At 33.4% G+C, this 17,894-nt stretch overlaps 1 protein-coding gene and 1 long non-coding RNA gene across 8 annotated transcripts in view; one reads left to right on the top strand and one right to left on the bottom strand.

Annotated features, from left to right (window-relative positions):
- The window catches only part of LOC145942182 (uncharacterized), a 73,485-nt gene extending 62,640 nt beyond the window's left edge, over nt 1-10,845 (top strand). The window contains exons 8-9 of the long non-coding RNA XR_014426322.1: nt 10,512-10,707; nt 10,801-10,845. This is a non-coding gene — a long non-coding RNA (uncharacterized LOC145942182). The remainder of the gene's footprint in view (nt 1-10,511; nt 10,708-10,800) is intronic.
- Fife (regulating synaptic membrane exocytosis protein fife) overlaps nt 1-17,894 on the bottom strand; it is a 172,326-nt gene that overhangs the window by 46,275 nt on the left and 108,157 nt on the right. For all 7 annotated transcript variants that reach the window (XR_014426318.1, XR_014426319.1, XM_083048651.1 and 4 more), the window contains exon 12: nt 4,896-5,020. Coding sequence is in view for 5 of the 7 variants with exons in the window: in XM_083048651.1 (XP_082904777.1) it covers nt 4,896-5,020 (125 nt within the window). In the remaining 2 variants the exon portion in view is untranslated. The remainder of the gene's footprint in view (nt 1-4,895; nt 5,021-17,894) is intronic.

The raw sequence follows: 17,894 nt of genomic DNA, 5'->3' as shown, positions 1-17,894 counted from the left end.
AACAAGACTACTGTGTATAAACAACAAACGCGCTGTACGTCGCAAAAATTCAGTAACATGTAGCTATTGCTATTGTTTACATGCGGTGATATTGTTGTCACTCGCAATATAAGCAGAAATCGATGCGCGTTTTGTCGTCATAAAATGTGTAACATTGTAGCGTGAATATATGACTGTACGACTTTCTGAATGCTGAGCAGATTGTAATTTCGTGATTTTCACGTTCTCTGAATCGGAATATAAAATAAAGTATAAGTCGTCTATGTGATTAATGTTGGGACATAAACTAAAGAGTGTCGCATAATTATCCTATTCTGGTAATTAAATCGCGCGCGCGCGAGATTGTAATTAATTGTTTTCGTGAGTAAATGAGTGCCAGAAACAGCAAAGGAACAGAGAGGAATAATGGCATTGGGCGACGGAGTCTATTATAAGATTCGCAATTTATAATTTTGTTAATTTGTTATTTGAATAATTAATTGCTTGTCTTCACGAGAGTGATTTTATATTATTGTGTAATATGTAACATCAGTAACATGTATAAAATATTCTAGGGGAAAGATCTAAAATTTTGAGAGTTTTAATATTAAAATCATTTTTTTAACATACATTTGTATGACAAGTTGGCACCGCCACTTCGACTCGTTTTTTAATTAATTTAAATTAAATTAAATTAAACAATAAACATTAAATTCGGCATTGATATATCTCGAGAGCAAATAATTTAGAAAATATAATCAAAACCAAAATCGAAAGAGCACTTGACGTAATCTACTTTTATAGCGATATGGGTATTTTTGATTATTTTTTCGAAAACTTATTTCGCTAATAATAAATATTTAGGATATCTCAATAGCAATTAATTTGAAAAACAATTTAATATCAATCTTATTAATGTTTTACTCTTCTAAGCTATGTGAACCTAGCACCCGACTTTTTAAAAATTAATTTTTTTAAACGGAAAATGCATAAATTTGTTAATTTTAAAGATATCGCAAGCGGATTTGAAAAATCTTAAAAATTGACAAAGTTAGCTTTTGGACGAATAAATAATTGTTTATAACTTTTGAACCGCTCAACTACAAACGAAAGGAAAATCACTACAAACAACTACAAACGATTCTAAAGAAGACTGCGCAAACGGATTTGTGATATCTCAATGTCGGGTGCGAGTCATTTAAAAATGTTTTTTTATTTATTAATTGATAAAACTACAAACAAAATTATTGTTACTACAAACAACTACAAACGAAATGCTATCATTTTCCGCTTTAAAAAATTAATTTTTAAAAAGTCGGATGCTAGGTTTACATAGCTGATTTATTTACTTACTATAAATTTAATGTATTTGAATTTGATTCAATTTTATTTTTTGGACACCCTATATACGTGTAAGTAACAATTTTAGATGTTAAATATGTCCGATACACTGTCTGATTATCGAAATCTATATTGTATTAGCCGGGCTGACATGACAAGTAGTACGTCCACTTACGTCTGATCAATTATAGTTTTATCTACTTACAATAAGTCTAATGTATTTGAATTTGATTAAATTTTATTTTTTGGACACCCTATATACGTGTAAGTAACAATTTTAGATGTTAAATATGTCCGATACACTATCTGATTATCGAAATCTACGTTATATTAGCCAGGCTGACATGACAAGTAGTACGTCCACTTACGTCTGATCAATTATAGTTTTATCTACTCACTATAAGACTCATCAGTTATGCATTTTAATCACCTATGTGATCTAGCACCCGACTTTTTAAAAATTAATTTTTTAAAACGGAAAATGATAGCATTTCGTTAATAGTTGTTTGTAGTAACAATAATTTCGTTTGTAGTTTTATCAATTAATAAATAAAAAAAATTTTTTTAATGATTCGCACCCGACATTGAGATATCGCAAATCCGCTTGCACAATCTTCTTTAGAATCGTTTGTAGTTGTTTGTAGTGATTTTCCTTTTGTTTGTAGTTGAGCGGTTCAAAAGTTATAAACAATTGTTTATTCGTCCAAGAGGTAAATTTGTTAATTTTAAAGATATCGCAAATCCGCTTGCGCAATCTTCTTTAGAATCGTTTGTAATTGTTTGTAGTGATTTTTTTTTCGTTTGTAGTTGAGCGGTTCAAAAGTTATAAACAATTGTTTATTCGTCCAAGAGCTAACTTTGTCAATTTTTAAGATTTTTCCAATCCGCTTGCGATATCTTAAAAATTAACAAATTTACTTCTTGGACGAATAAACAATTGTTTATAACTTTTGAACCGCTCAACTACAAACGAAAGGAAAATCACTACAAACGATTCTAAAGAAGACTGCGCAAGCGGATTTGAAAAATCTTAAAAATTGACAAAGTTAGCTCTTGGACGAATAAACAATTGTTTATAACTTTTGAACCGCTCAACTACAAACGAAAGGAAAATCACTACAAACAACTACGATTCTAAAGAAGACTGCGCAAGCGGATTTGCGATATCTCAATGTCGGGTGCGAATCATTAAAAAAATTTTTTTTATTTATTAATTGATAAAATTACAAACGAAATTATTGTTACTACAAACAACTACAAACGAAATGCTATCATTTTCCGTTTTAAAAAATTAATTTTTAAAAAGTCGGGTGCTAGGTTCACATAGCTATTCTTCTATTTTACTACGTTATATGATTTTAATATTCCATGTTGGTGCGTGTATAAATATTTAATATTTTTAAAATCTATCTTTGCACTATCTTTGAGCAATTAATTCTTATATATCTGTTTTTTATTTTGTTTGATTCATTATAAGTTTTTATGAAAATGAAATGCTGGCATATGTTAAATCAATATTTCCACTTGTAATATTAATTTTTTAAAAATTGTGATAAGAGCCATAAATTCGCGATTAGATCAATAAATTAGCCTTTAATTCCATACATTCGAATTTGATTTCTCGTAGGGGAGATGCTAAATTAACCAAAGTCAATTTTAACGGAGGTTTATTCCACAATTGGACAATAACGAATGGATTGATCAGAATAGATGTTGTATTAAGTTCGTTGCTCCGGTTTTACAAGCGACGGTACGTAAGCGGATTAAACAAAGCTCGATTCGCACGGAAACGCCGCGTCACGAATTTTCGTTTCGCACGAGCAACAAGTATGTCACGCCTGTCAGGATGTTTGCCATTTCCCGCTCTCATGTTTCGCAAAATTCAGAATTCACACAATTTTCTCTTAACCCCGACGCTCGATATTTAGCCACCGATCGAGAGAAATGAAAAAAGGATGAAGGATGAGGAAGGCAACGCGTTTCTTTTTTATATATTTCGCGGGATAATGCGCGCGTAACGAGAATACGGACCATTGTGCGATATCTGCACGTTCCTTATTAGACGTTGTCGCTGAGCGCGAGAGGAAAGCAGACGATAAGCGATTGTCGTCGGGTGCTCTTTATGGAAATGTAATGACAAGAGCGAGAAAGCATCTTCTCCGCGCCTTCTCGATCGATCGATCATTGGCGCCCACCTATGTATATCCCTTTGTGCGCGATGACACTCGAGGGAAAAGATAGAGGATCTAAAGGACGGTATTTTCCGCTTTTTCGTGCAGACTGACGTTTGAATGACGTCTGACAATGAATATATCGTGCTGTTTGAGCCATTTAAATGCCTAACAATACCAAGAATGTACGTCTTATTTCGAGTATTGCGTTGCGTAAATATGACGTATAAACATATTAAATCGACGTCTTTTCTTTATGCTTTACACTCGTTGTATGCCCAATAATAAAGTATAGTTAATGTTAATCCACTTCTTCCAAAGTTTACGTTTTGCATCACAATGGATATGAATATGTTAATAATTGAATTCGTAAACATTATAGATATGAATTACTTTTATAATAAAATTGGTTGCCAATTAATGCATTATTAGCTTCTGCAGTTGCATGCAGTTTGTATGACGTTAAATAAAATTTATCAATTTGAACGTAAACATGAATACGCAAGCGAATAGACATGGCTCTTTTCGCTTGACTGTCAGTACTTCAACTTCAAATTTAATTAGAATCGATGCGTCAGGAGTTGTCGATATTTACGCGCATTTATCGTTTATAACAATGTCCGACAGGTTAAAATGATGAACGTGTGACGAGAAAATATTTTCGTCTATATAGTATTTGCTTTCGAAGTATATGTTGAGTATTTATGTTATATTATTTGAATGTTATTTTGCATGCAACGATTGGCTGGACATAACGCGCGATAGTTTCCTCTCATTTCATAAAGACGCATATGAAAATGGAGAACTGACAAAATCGTTAAACTTCACAAACATTGGGAGCGATAGATATACGAGATTATCGCACTTTAAAAATGCAAAACGGATCATGTGATGTTTCTAAATGGAACGGAATCGCAGTAACATCGTAATCCCATATATTCGCGAATAAATATCGCGGATAATTCAATTGATTGAAATAAAGTTTAATTTTTTATATAAAAATAATAAAAACGAATATATATATATATATATATATATATTCGTTTTTATATATATTTTATATATATATATAATTTTTATAAATATTATAAATATTTTTAGTGATTATCTGATTAATATATTCGAATTTCGCGTTATATATTGTTAAATATATAATGCATATCAAAAATATATTGTTGATAACATATGATTTCTTCAAATCTGAGAGAGACAGAATTGAGAATCTAGGACGCGACAGGCAACTTTTAGGATTATTCTTAAAATTAAGGTGAAAAGGATAATATAATATAATTATATTAATTATATTATGTTATTTTTGCATATGAAATAACTCTATATGGAATACGTACAATTATATTATGTTATTTCTACATGGAATGCATGCGCATAAATGCATCAACATACCTTGTCGCCTTGCTGCAAGCCGGCTTTCTCGGCAGGGCCACCCGGCACGGTCCACACGATGCACGCGAAGGTGCGCCCGTCCGACCCGGTCTTACCGCCCACCACCCTCATGCCAAATCCGCGCGCTGTAACAAAAGGGTATAACGTGGGCTGAGAATGTGCACTGTGCGATGTTACCATCGCAATTTCTGCGGATATCTCTCGTGTCTCCTCGTGGGTAGGATTTGCGTCACCGAGCCGAGAACACACGGTTGCGCAGGTGTCGTATGCACCTCTACGAAGCGCTCGAAAGAGATATACTCATGTTTTGCAGCGCGATGCTAATCCGGATGCACTGTTTACCCTAATGTCCTTCACCCCTTTCCCTTCTCTCCCTTACAGCGAATTTATACGATGCGCGTTACATCCGCGGCGAATGCGGCTAAAGTTTAGGAAAATAATTAACACCCACGCTCTCTCGTTGTAAACGCGAGTGGCAATTGCATCGATTGTTGAAATAACAATGTCATGTTGTTAGTGAGCTCTAACGGGCGCCCTCGTGAGTATTTGTAATTTAGCTTCGTGAATTTATTATTCGATCGTCAACGTAAGTAAGTTTCGGAAAAGCCAGGTGAAATGCAAGAGTTATATAAGATAGCCAATATTATTTAATAATTTTTAAAAATAACTCATGTCATTGCAAATACATAAACGGAAATGTTTCTTAAAATTTGCATATCAATTATTATATATATGTATATAAAGTATCACACTGATAAACGCATCATTCTCTTGTAACAATTTTAAGAAGCAAGAAATTTCAGTGAAAAGCGTTGAGAATCCTCAGTCATTTTATTTACTGAAACTGGACACACATTTACTTTTCCTAAATCCGCTTAAGCTGACAGAACTACTCTACTAAAGTGTCGTGTCTCAATCACATCTGGCGATTAAGCGCACTTTCACGGAATACAATCCGACGTGATCAAGCCAATTTCGAGCTCTAAGGATTTCGCAACATCTGGATAAACCTTCACGCCATTAGCCGCGCGAATTCGACGGGCATTCGCGTTATTGCCGGTAACCGCAGATCCTATGTCCATTAGGACGAGAACTCACGTAATGTGTCCGCGAATAAAGCTCTGGGAATTAAACGAACGGGAGATCCGTTTCACTTTTGTACCCGATCTTATACATCGCGCGGATTTCGTTATATTAAATTTATATCCACCGAACTTACGCTGTTTAATGCGATCAAAGTGTTTGCAGAATTGATTATTTTTTATCTTCTTTGAGTATTAATTTTCGGGAATGTAAAAAAGAATTAACGCGCATAACCAAGGAAGGCGAAAGATTTGAAGCTTAATAAATAATTGCAATATCTGTACAATATATATATATATATATATATATATATATATATATATATAATATATATATATATATATATATATATATATATATACTGCGACTAGAAATACGAAATTCGTTTAGTTCGAGAATATTGCGAACGAATTTATGAAAAACGGATTTTTCCATTCCCAGTGGAAATTGCGTTTATATCGGGATCGATGGAAATTAATAACGTCGAAATTGCGGAAAAATGATCGCGCGATCGTCGCTTCCTATACGCGAACAATGGTCACGTTTACGCCGGGAAAAGCGTAGAACAGGTTGAAAAAGTTCACTCTTTTCGCGCTATTTGCGCGGATGGAGCAACGTGTAACTCTCTATCGAAGTTTTAACGAGCGGAAGGGATGTAACGCCGTGCAGTGATGTAAGCCGATGAAGGCGGAAGGGATAAAACCGATAAAAACGGAGAAATTTGCCGATAATAGCGTATAACATTCGTAATTTGGCTGCTCCCTGCGGTGCGAGCGAGGATAAAAGAATTGCTAGGTCGACTTTTTGTAACTTTTCGCGCGCAGCATGCCGTTTCGGAAAACCATTCCGCTTGTTTTTCACGTTCGCATCGTAAAACTGAGTTTACACCATTCGTTATTTACGATCTTTCCATAAGCATCTTCTATAAACTGAAGATACGGTTGTTCGTAAACACATTAAAAAATAAAATTATTAAAAATGAGTTACATATAAGCATCGCGATTTAATTTGAGAAAATATTATTTATATAAAATATTTGTTTTATTATATGAGCTCATAATTCATCACGAATAATCATTCAAAGTAGAAATATAATAAATAGTATGATTACAATTAATACACAGTAATGAGCGAAATAAATTGAAATTATTGTTCCACAATTTGCGGAAAACACTAGAGGAAATTATTTAAATCTTGGAGGAGATTTAAATAAAAAATTTAATAGAATGTTAGGATGAGAGAGATTACAAAGACATATGTTTAACATAAATATTATATATAGATTGATATCTGAATGAATAATATAATTTAATTGAGAGTAATCTTTAAAATTATTAATATTTATTATCTTTTAATACCTATTTAAGAATCTATTTGATATTCGTTATCGAGAAAATTGAATGAGATTAAATCGTTATCGTTGAAAATAATAAAATCCACCCAAAATGCCGTTCTAAACATTTACTTTCGAGTTTGATAGAAATAAGATCTATACATACAGGAAGAATCAATATAACTTAATCCATCTATCGCACGCTTCTCATTTTGCTGTCTCAGCGCGATTGCGAGGAAATATCTTTTCTCTCTTGAGAGATACGATCTCTTCATACTCATCTTCCTTAAGTTCAGTTATACCAGTTAGATCGTGTCACAGAACAACGTAGGCGTGGTACGCTAAAGCATCCTTTAGTCCGAGGTTACGATGATGGGTGGGTCGAAAGGGCACGAAAGGGAAAGGGTGATCGAGGACGAGATGTCGGGGACGCGGTTCGGCAAGAAGAAAAGGGAGCAAGGGGACGTGAGACATCTATATATCTCTCGTTTCTCGTGCTACGCATATTGCGAATACAGAGTCAATATCTTCGCATTCGGTAGCATCTACGCCTACGTGGTCAGCCATGCGGCATTGTTGCCCGCCTGTGATAGTATTGTCCTGAGCTCAAGTATTAGTGTGAGAAATTCGAAATGCAGGCGCGCAAGGAGAAGCACTTAATTAAGTGTTAGCCGCGCGCGTGCGTAATTTCGTTCTGTGATGTGTACGAATTAATCACGCTTCTAATCGCTGCGCGTAATCCTGCTTCGTATCCTACTTCGTATTCTACTTCGTTTTGCATGCTAGAATCGTGAAGGCGCATTCGTTATGTGTTGTTGATTTAATACAGTTTTTATTAAATTTAACTTATGGCAATACTAGTAGACAATGGGTATAAAAGAGTCTTTGAGAAATTATTCGCGGAAAATAGTATTTTTTTGTTACTATAATATAAAAAATTTTTTTTATAATTTATAACAAGAGTATGTATTTATCTTACAATATTATTTTAATAAAGTTTGCGTTTACGCGAGTAAACGATGTGAGTTTTAGAGAACTATATAGTGCTAGTGCACAATGAATATGTAGAAAAAAATATCAATGTTATCTGTGAACGCGCCATCGAACGAATTCGTCGCGATTCACGAAGAGTGAAAAAATCGCACTTGAAAGTATTCGAGACAAATCGAGTTAAAACCTCACGCCGACGTCTCTCGTGATCGAACCGGTCGCGATTTTAAATTCAATTCTATCGGCGAATCGATTGTCATTCTGAACTACTGTCGTATTGGTTGACGTACGAATTTGCGTTTGCACAAACGCGACGTTAACAAGATAGGACGTGGACGCGACGTCGTACCATTTAATTGATCAATGTCATCGAGCTCTCCAGTGTAGCGGGATTATCTGTTAATGCTCCGACGAACTGGTTAAGGAGAATCTCGTTTATGTCGTAACGCGGGTATAGCTCCGAGAGCAACCCGGTTAGAGGTTTCCCTCGCAACGCTATGGTAATTATCAATAAGTATCAGTCACGATCAGCTATGCGAGTGCACAAAGCTTGTTCACGTCCTATTGAATTTGCTAGGAAAAGGAATTCGGCGTTCGTGTATTATTAATTATTTTGCATCAATGTTGAGCGACGATGAACTGTTGGATAATCCGAAAAAATTGCATTCTTTATTATATTCTTTATTATATTATTTATTATATTTTTTTGTTCTTGACTTTATTATTTTTTGAATCTGCGAATCTCTCTCTCTCTCTCTCTCTTTCTCTCTGATATAAATCTCTATAATGTTTAAATTATTAATAAATCTAATTAAATTTGTGTGATGGAAAAAGTATTTTTTAAACGTATTTTGAAGTTCAAGGAAAATTTTCTTGATTACGCATATAATGTAGATATTACCGAATTCATAGCTCGAAGATTTTTTTGCGATTGTTTGCTCAACAAAAAGGAGCGCAATGTGAGCGCTTGAAAATGACAAAGCTAATTAAAATTAATGTTAGCGTTCAAGAACTTGCAAGAAGCGCGATCTAATTACGAGTAACACGCAAGGTTGAATAATTATAGATTACATGCCGCTCATTTGCACGTGTTATTCTACGCTCGCGATAACGATGTTAAATCTGAATTTTATTATCGTCGAATTACTCGTGGATTTAAAATTAACTAGAACAACCCAAGCGCGCGCTACGCGCGCGCCATTCTTCGGTTTCGTATTAAAAAAATTATATTAAAAAAAAAATAATATAAAGTTTATTTAAACTCGATTCATATTTTTTTATAGAAATCAGTTAATTAATTTACTAATTAAATTTTAAAATAAAAATATGTTATAAAAATTAAAATAGTAATATGTTGTAAATAATATGTTATAAATTCAATTAATATTTTTTGACAGAAATCAGCTGATAACTATCAAAAATATTAATCGAGTTAAAAGTATTATAACATATTATTTAAAACATATTATATTATTTTAATTTTTATAACATATTTTTAAAATTAGCAAATTAACGCTTTAATCAGCTGATTTTTATCAAAAAAATATTAATAAAGCGAAAATTTGCTAATTAAATATTCTAGCTTATATATTTATATTTATATTGTGTATGTTATAATTTGCTAATTAAATTTTAAAATAATAATATGGTAAAAGTTATAAAATAGTAATATGTTGTAAATAATATGTTATAATACCTTATATTCTCGATTAATATTTTTTTTTTCTAAAGCTTTTTTGAACGAATCTCCTTCGAGTTTTAATTAATTATTAATATTATATATAAGTCATGTATACATATAGTATCGCGCGCGCGCTATTAGAATGAAGTTGCCGATGTTTGTAGCTTCGGCCATTACCGAAACGCCGCGAGTATCAGGCAGTTGGAGCTGCGTCCCGTTGTGATTAATTAGTAAGCATAATCGTTAGAAACGATTTCTAACCCTTGTATTGTAATATTTATCAATCGCATATCATAATTTCAACGTTAATATGTAGTGGTAATTGTTCGAAACGCATATTTCGCGAAAAATTCGATGCAAAATCTCTTGCCAACATAACCCAACTTAATCTGTTTTCGCGCGCGCGAATGTGTTACGATCCGTGGATATATCTATCATTAATTTTAGCTTACATATTTATATTGTGTATGTTGTAATGCGAAATAATAAGATTATTCTAATATATATGTATGTATTTTATTTGTTACAGGTAGCATTGCGATACACAGTGCGATTCACGCGTCGTGTCGGGAGTGCCGTATAAAGTTTCGCGTGTCGGGAGTGCCGTGTAAAGTGTCGGGCGATCGTAATTATTCGTATTTTCGCGAGTGTCGTGAGTGCTACCATGGACCAAGAGAGGAGGGGGAGGCCCGGGAGGCATCGGGCGACGTCGGGGCATCTATGAGGTATGCAAAATAAAACATTTTTTCTAAACTGTTTATGAGATATTCGATACACACATATGTATATACAACATAATTTGAATATTTTATTTTCAGATCAATGTGCTGTGTACTACAACTCTGCTATTGCACGTATTGGTGAGTGAGAAATTGTTCATTTTATAATATTTCTATAGCGGTAATATGGAGGTGTATATATGTTGAAAATATTAAAATAGTAACATTTTAAATAATATATGGTATATAATATTTTATTCGCGATTAATTTTTGACAAAAATCAGCAGTAATTATCAAAAATATTAATCGAGTTAAAAATATGTATTATAACATCCCTTTCTAAAAAAGGCATGTTAAGTCGATTCTCGCAAGTATTGTTGCATCTTTTCCATGATGCTGATTGACTTTTTCGATTCATACTGTGCGTTATACTCGTAGCATCGAGAGGCTGTCATCGCGAAGGTTAGTTGTGTAACAATTTGTTCAAAATAAAATTAAATAAAATGATGTTTTAAATAATATGTTATAATACTTTATCCGCGATTAATATTTTTTGACATAAATCAGCTGATAACTGTCAAAAATATTAATTGAGTTTAAAGTATTATAATATATTATTTAAAACTAATATCATTATTTTATTTTATTTTATTTTGAACAAACTGTCAAACTGTTAACCCTTGCGATGACAGCCTCTCGATGCTACGAATATAACGCACAACGCGAATATTGACAGCCAATGAGCATCGCGGAAAAGAGACAATAAACTTCGATATATGCGAATATCGACTTCATATCTTTTTTAGAAAAGGATATAAATGAAAATTAATCGAAATTATTTTGCAATTCGATTTAATACTAAATTATTTGTAAGAAAATATTATTAGAATACTATTTATTATTACACACATATACACATACACACGTGGCAATGAGCATTCAGATAGATAGTAGGGTTAGAAAGGCAAGAGGATGAGCTGAATACGCGATAATTGGAAATGCGTTAGGTCATAGCCACAATGCTGTACCTGTTGCGGACAGTTCAGAACCTCGAAGCGCTTTTTCTATAGATCTCATCTCCATGGATATTTTCTCATTTTCCGACTATTTTTTTATTCCTTCCCAGTCATTTAGCATCTTTCCAACTTCGTGAGAAATATTTGTGAAATTATTTCAAATCAATTTTACAAAATATTAAAAAATAATAAATAATAATTATAATATAATAATTATAATAAATATCACAGAAATTAGGATTCAACTATTTTAAATATTTTCTTAATCAACTCGAATAAAAAAGTCGCATATTATTTTCACTTTGTCTCTCTAACTAGAAACATCTTTGTAAAAAAATTCAACTGTTTTGCAAAGCAAAGTGAAAATGGTAATGATTTTATTCGCGTACTCTCGTGTTTCCTGTATATTTTCTGTTAATTTTCTGTAATGAATATGACACAGAAAGCTTCTTGCTCGAAACCCATGTAAATAATAATGATAATGTAGCTTTCACATTTCGTAACGCAAAATACGTACACTATAACTTTTTTGTTTATTATTTTTATTAAGTTTGCCCTTGTTTCTGCGATTGTCGGGTCCCCGATTCCCAAAGGCAGATAGCTTTAAATGTTCAAATGAGAGAAAAAAGTTCTCTTACAGAGATATTAGCACCTGAATGGTAGCTTTATTCGCGGGGCGGTGCTCTTAAATGCAAACTCAAGCGTTCGATAATTTCAAAGTATTATTGAAAAACTTCAAGTTAAGGAGAGGTGAATCACAAAAGAGTAATACAATATCTCGAAAAAGTAATGCTATGATAAAATCACTTTTTTTCATCAAATAAAATATATTTTACTTTACGAGCGAGCTCTACAATTTCATGTTTTATTAAAACGCGTATATTTAATAAAGCTCGAAATTGATGTAAGTAACATTTATGTAAACTTTTATACGTGCAAATTTGATTGTTACTTCCTTTGTAGGTACGTTAAACGTGTGTTTTACAAATGTATATGATCTATCAAGATCTATCTTCATGACGGTGTTATCAAATTAATGGATTGTATGTATATGGTCAACACTTTTTACACGGTTGTGCGCGGTTCAAAGTAACAATATAAATGCGTCATGTCGAGATTACAAGCCGAATGTTCACGCGCAATTAAATCCCGGCGGCAACTCCATGTTTTTCCGCTCTGTTCACCGACGTCGTTTAATTATAATTATTGTCCGAGTGAAATAAATCGTCGTCTCCACCTACCACTGTTCTTACGCGAAGTATAACGATGTCACGCGCATGGAGGCGACAAAGCGAGAGGCGTTTCGCTCTAAATTTTAGTTTGCAGCAACGCCGGCCGTGATAACTCATACTCTGGAAAACGTGATCTACGAATTAATTTGCATTGTTACTGAGATTTATACGCGAATGCCACCTCGCGTGTGAAATTTTTACAGTCTGTCGCGAACAATCGTGCGCATACCGCAATTTGTTTCCGCGTTATCGCTCGTTGCATCTTGTAATTCGTATATTTTAGAACAATTTTGAAAATTTCCGTCACTTAACTATTATATCTTCATGATATTTTAGCCGTCATTTCATTTAATTTCAATATTATGTTCGTATTGTTTTTATCTTATGTTAAATTGCAAGGATCAGCTCGTTATTACTATTGCTTTTAAGAGAGTAAACTCGGAGCGGCTTTGAAGGATCGGCTTTAATAACTGCATTCTGTGAAATTATTAATATATTGTTGTTATTAATGGTTTATCGAGTAATAACATAATTACGCTACAGTGTATTACTGAATTTTTATCTATGTTAAGTTTTTTAAATTTAAATATTAAGATATTTAAGGTTTTAAATTACAAAATACTTAATAATTTCTTTCAATTTTGAAAATTAATTAAATAAGCTAAATACGCGTCATTTTCTCTTTTCGTACATAAATAATATTAATAAGTTCGTGTATAATCAGAATACACGCAACTTTTCTTGCATTGTATTGATTTAAGTATATGATACGCAAATATGTGCATTATTGATTGTTCTACGAGTCTTCGCATTAAGAAACTCGACATTAATATTTGTACGTTATATATATGTATATCGAGAGCACTGGTCCTCTAATCTGTAATCTAATAGTGTTTTCGTTTTATGTATTTCGCTCGCATGTGTTACACCTCAATCAAACAACCCGAATATTCGCCAAAACTGCCACAGTAAATATCCCCATTTCTCATGATTAAATCAAAACAGATTCCTGTTGCATCCATAGTCAACCTGTTGATCGTTAATTCCAAACATCATTGTTTCTCATCTGTATTATCCAGTTTCGCAAAAATATTTAATCGTTTCAAAGTGGATGGATCACATCCACAGTTTGTGTTATGTCGATTAATATCTAGAAAAATATTCTCTCGCGATCTTTCATTCAAGAAATCAATCGGAAAAAAGATACACTGCTTGATACAAAATATATTTTTTATAAATATATTTTTTTCCCGCGTGGTTGTGTTTTTTATTTTGTTTATAGAGTCTATCGAAACGCAGACTTTTCAAAACAGAGATTTTAAGTTATTTATGTAGGATATATTTTTGAAAATTGCTTCAAATTTATCGATTATTAATTGTAATATAATTCCGAAACCGCAAACGCGATTGATAATTCTGCATATGCGAGAGAAAGTGAAAGATTAATAGTTTTTCATTTACGGAAGTTCTTTTTTCTCTCGCGTTTTCATGAAATTTGCCGGATGCTTTTCGAATATAGAGACGTGCGACAGCGAGAGATCAAGACAACGAGCGATTGCGTTGATCGACGTGTATCCGGATGTGTGGCGAGCTGAGCGGTTTACAAACGGGCTCGTAAAATACACGAGACACGTCCGTTTGCGTTAACGTGTCTCTATTCCGAACCGGTCGCAGCGAAAGAGAGAGGCAGAGAGGATAGAACCCGATCGATCGCGCGCCTTCCGGTGTTCCGCGAGCGCAGCTGCGTCCGGTGATGCGTCCCGTGTGCGATTCGCACGAAAAGCTATTATCCCGGGATAGAGAAGTGTGTGCACAAACGGCCGATGGCGGCGGTGTGCGGTGGGCCTGGACGACCACCCGCAATCCGGGGATTCGTGCGCGACGACGTCGACAGGTCTTTCGCACGCGCTAGGCATCGTGCTACTATTTATGAAACGTTTCAAACCTACGGCTTTTCATATTCGCGGTTTTCCGTGAACACTCGTTTATATCGATCTCCAACGTGGTTAAAGTTTAAAGAGACAGAAGCTTGTAACGTGTGATTTTTGCAAACAAGACACGCAAACTCTTCTTTTTTCAACTTTTTTTTAAATTTAATATTGATTCGATTTTTAAATTGATAATTTTTTTGAGACGAATAAGGATATGTAACGATATTATATTGAGATTATAGCGCTTATCGGGATTGTCCTTTTTAATTATTTCAATCACAAAACTATATTACATAAGATTAATTCAATTGATTTGACAATTAAACTGTGACAACTTTTTTTTATCTCTTATTTCTATCTTATTTCTGATTATTTCAATTTTAGACACAATAATTGCTCACAAATGTGGAATTTCTATGTTTATTCTATGAGATGTTGTCATTCGGCGTCATTCGTGGAAAAGCTGTCATTGCGAAATTACGATCTAGTTATTGCAGCTGCATCCAGTTTATGTCCATGCATTACGTATCATCGCGTTTAATGGCTTTCCTTTCAAATTGCAGAGCGAATCCATCGTTATTGTGCTTTCTGTGTGATTATAACGTATTAGTTGCTAATGATGTCGTGATTAGTAGGTGTTGCTTTATGCGTAAACAAGAAGCATGAATGAGCAATGTGTAATATGGAGACACGTATTTAATCAAATTATAAACGATTTATTTTTGCGAATTATGAAAATTATGAATTGTGAAAATACAGGGTGACGAGCAAATATCTGCGCGAAATTATCAGATTTAAAAAATCTTTTAATTTAAAAATATAAAAACATTTTTTGTATATATATTATTTTTTTATTAACAAATATAACAATGAAAAAAATGAAAAAGCAATGTATAATGACACATAAAGCACATTAGAGTCAAAATTTATGGAGTACAGATTAATGCTTTCGTATTGAATCAATCTTGAATCGTCATTATATCGACAAATGAATATATGTATACTTACATATTTCATCTTGAATTGAAATCTGTTTGTGTGTGCAAAATAAAATTCGAAAAATCGCGTATATGCCCCTGTTTTAGGACAATGTAATGTGAATAAGCAAATATGTATATAATGCAATTATTATAATCCAACCGTTTCAAGAGAGATATTGAACGAAGCGTTATGACAAAACGGAAACCACTGGACCACTCGTGAATTCGTTATCGTGCGGTCGCCACGCCCGAAAGCTTCGTATTATTAAATAAATGCAATAACTGTTCTAAATATTAAGCGCGCATACATATATACACATTAATATTTGATTACAGCAACCGCGGTAATTGTGTAACGATGCAAAATTCCCGAGATTAACGAATATATATAAATAATAGAAGGCAAGTCGCGTATGAGAAAAATAGAGAGGAAATCGATATGAATCGTATATTGTTTACAGAAACATTCGCGACAATTCAATTGATGTAGCGTATAATATTTATCATAAATCTCGCGCGCATATCACATCAAATTTATTAGTAATTAATTTAATTGCAATATTATTAAATATATTAAAAATTCTCCTTGTGTGTGTGGAAAATAATTGTTGAAATTTTGATCGACTGATCCAAAAGATTTTTTAATCCGTTCGTTTTTTAATTAATCGCCAAAACATAATCGTTATATTTCGCCGGTAACGCTCTGTCGTAATGGCGCAGGACGAGAAAGGACAACGAGGAAACGCGGACGTGTGTTGTGGAGGAAACTGAATGCGCAACGAATAATTAAACGTCAATCGCACGCCTACTCGTCGGGTGCAAGCTTAGCACCCGTTGCACTGATTCTCTCTCTCTTTCTCTCTGTGTCTCTATTCCTTTTCTCTCTCTCTCTCATCTCCGCTCATTTACCTGGCTATTTACCTGACGCACACATGCAGTACGCCAATAGCTGTTGCAGTTGATATAACTATATGAGCCGTCACCCATTTAGAGCAACGGCTGCATCGATCATCGAGAATCTCGCCTCTATATGATGCGACGTAGATAAACGCTTCGTGCAGTACACGGAAAATATGCATGAAACGATAATAAGTTGAATGATAAAATATATGCGATTGATAAAAGAGTTGTACAAAATTATTCGGAAAATTTCACAAACTAATTTTAAACGTCTGTGATTTAATTTTAGATTTGATTATTGAAATCAAGCTCTCAACTATGTAGATGAAAATGAAAATACATAATTCATGGAGAATGTAAATGTGGGTGATACACGAGACATCACAATGGAACGGATATAAAAGGCTCTAAAAGACCGAGGTGTAAAATGACAATGGATGAGGAAGGTAAACACAAGCCGTGAGAGAGAGAAAGAAAGAAAGAGAGAGCAGTCAAAGAGGAAACGACGCGTGAAAGGATGACAAAGAGAGATAGAGTTCCACGGAGTGGTGAAAGATTAATGGTGTCGCGTAGCGGCTGCTGATTAACTCGGATTCTATCAAAGTACTTCGCGATTCCTTAATCTCTCGATTATCATCGTACAAAACCTACCGAACCTGTTGCACTCCTTTCAACGAACGATTATTCTACGTAATACAACCCTTTCTTCTCGAGAAAACCACCCGTTATTCTTATTATTATTAGTTTGCTATTTTACCGGGCAAAACTTTCTCTTGATCCTTCACTTTATTACGATTAATATCCCTTTTAATATGCGTGTCACGCCATATAATCTCACCTTTAAAACTTCTATCAATTTTATTATATAAATTGTTTTTGTATATTTTTTTATTTTTTTTTTATTTGAATCTTTCTCAGCAGTATCACACGATAATCTTTAAAGATAAAATAATGCTATAGATTATATAAGGATAAGAAATAAATAAACAGATGAATAGTAAATAGGAGTTACCTAATATACAATAAAAGAAGCAAATTAATATTATTTTTTAATATGAATACAAATATTATGTAAGACACACACAAAGCACAACTATATTAATCAAGTAAATAATCGTTTTGTATTTCAATGT

Source organism: Prenolepis imparis, unplaced genomic scaffold, assembly GCF_030444845.1.
Source record: "Prenolepis imparis isolate NDT839.2.m4 unplaced genomic scaffold, iyPreImpa1.0 SCAF_10, whole genome shotgun sequence".
Classification (NCBI taxonomy): Eukaryota; Metazoa; Arthropoda; class Insecta; order Hymenoptera; family Formicidae; genus Prenolepis; species Prenolepis imparis.
This window is presented reverse-complemented; position numbering and strand designations above follow the sequence as displayed.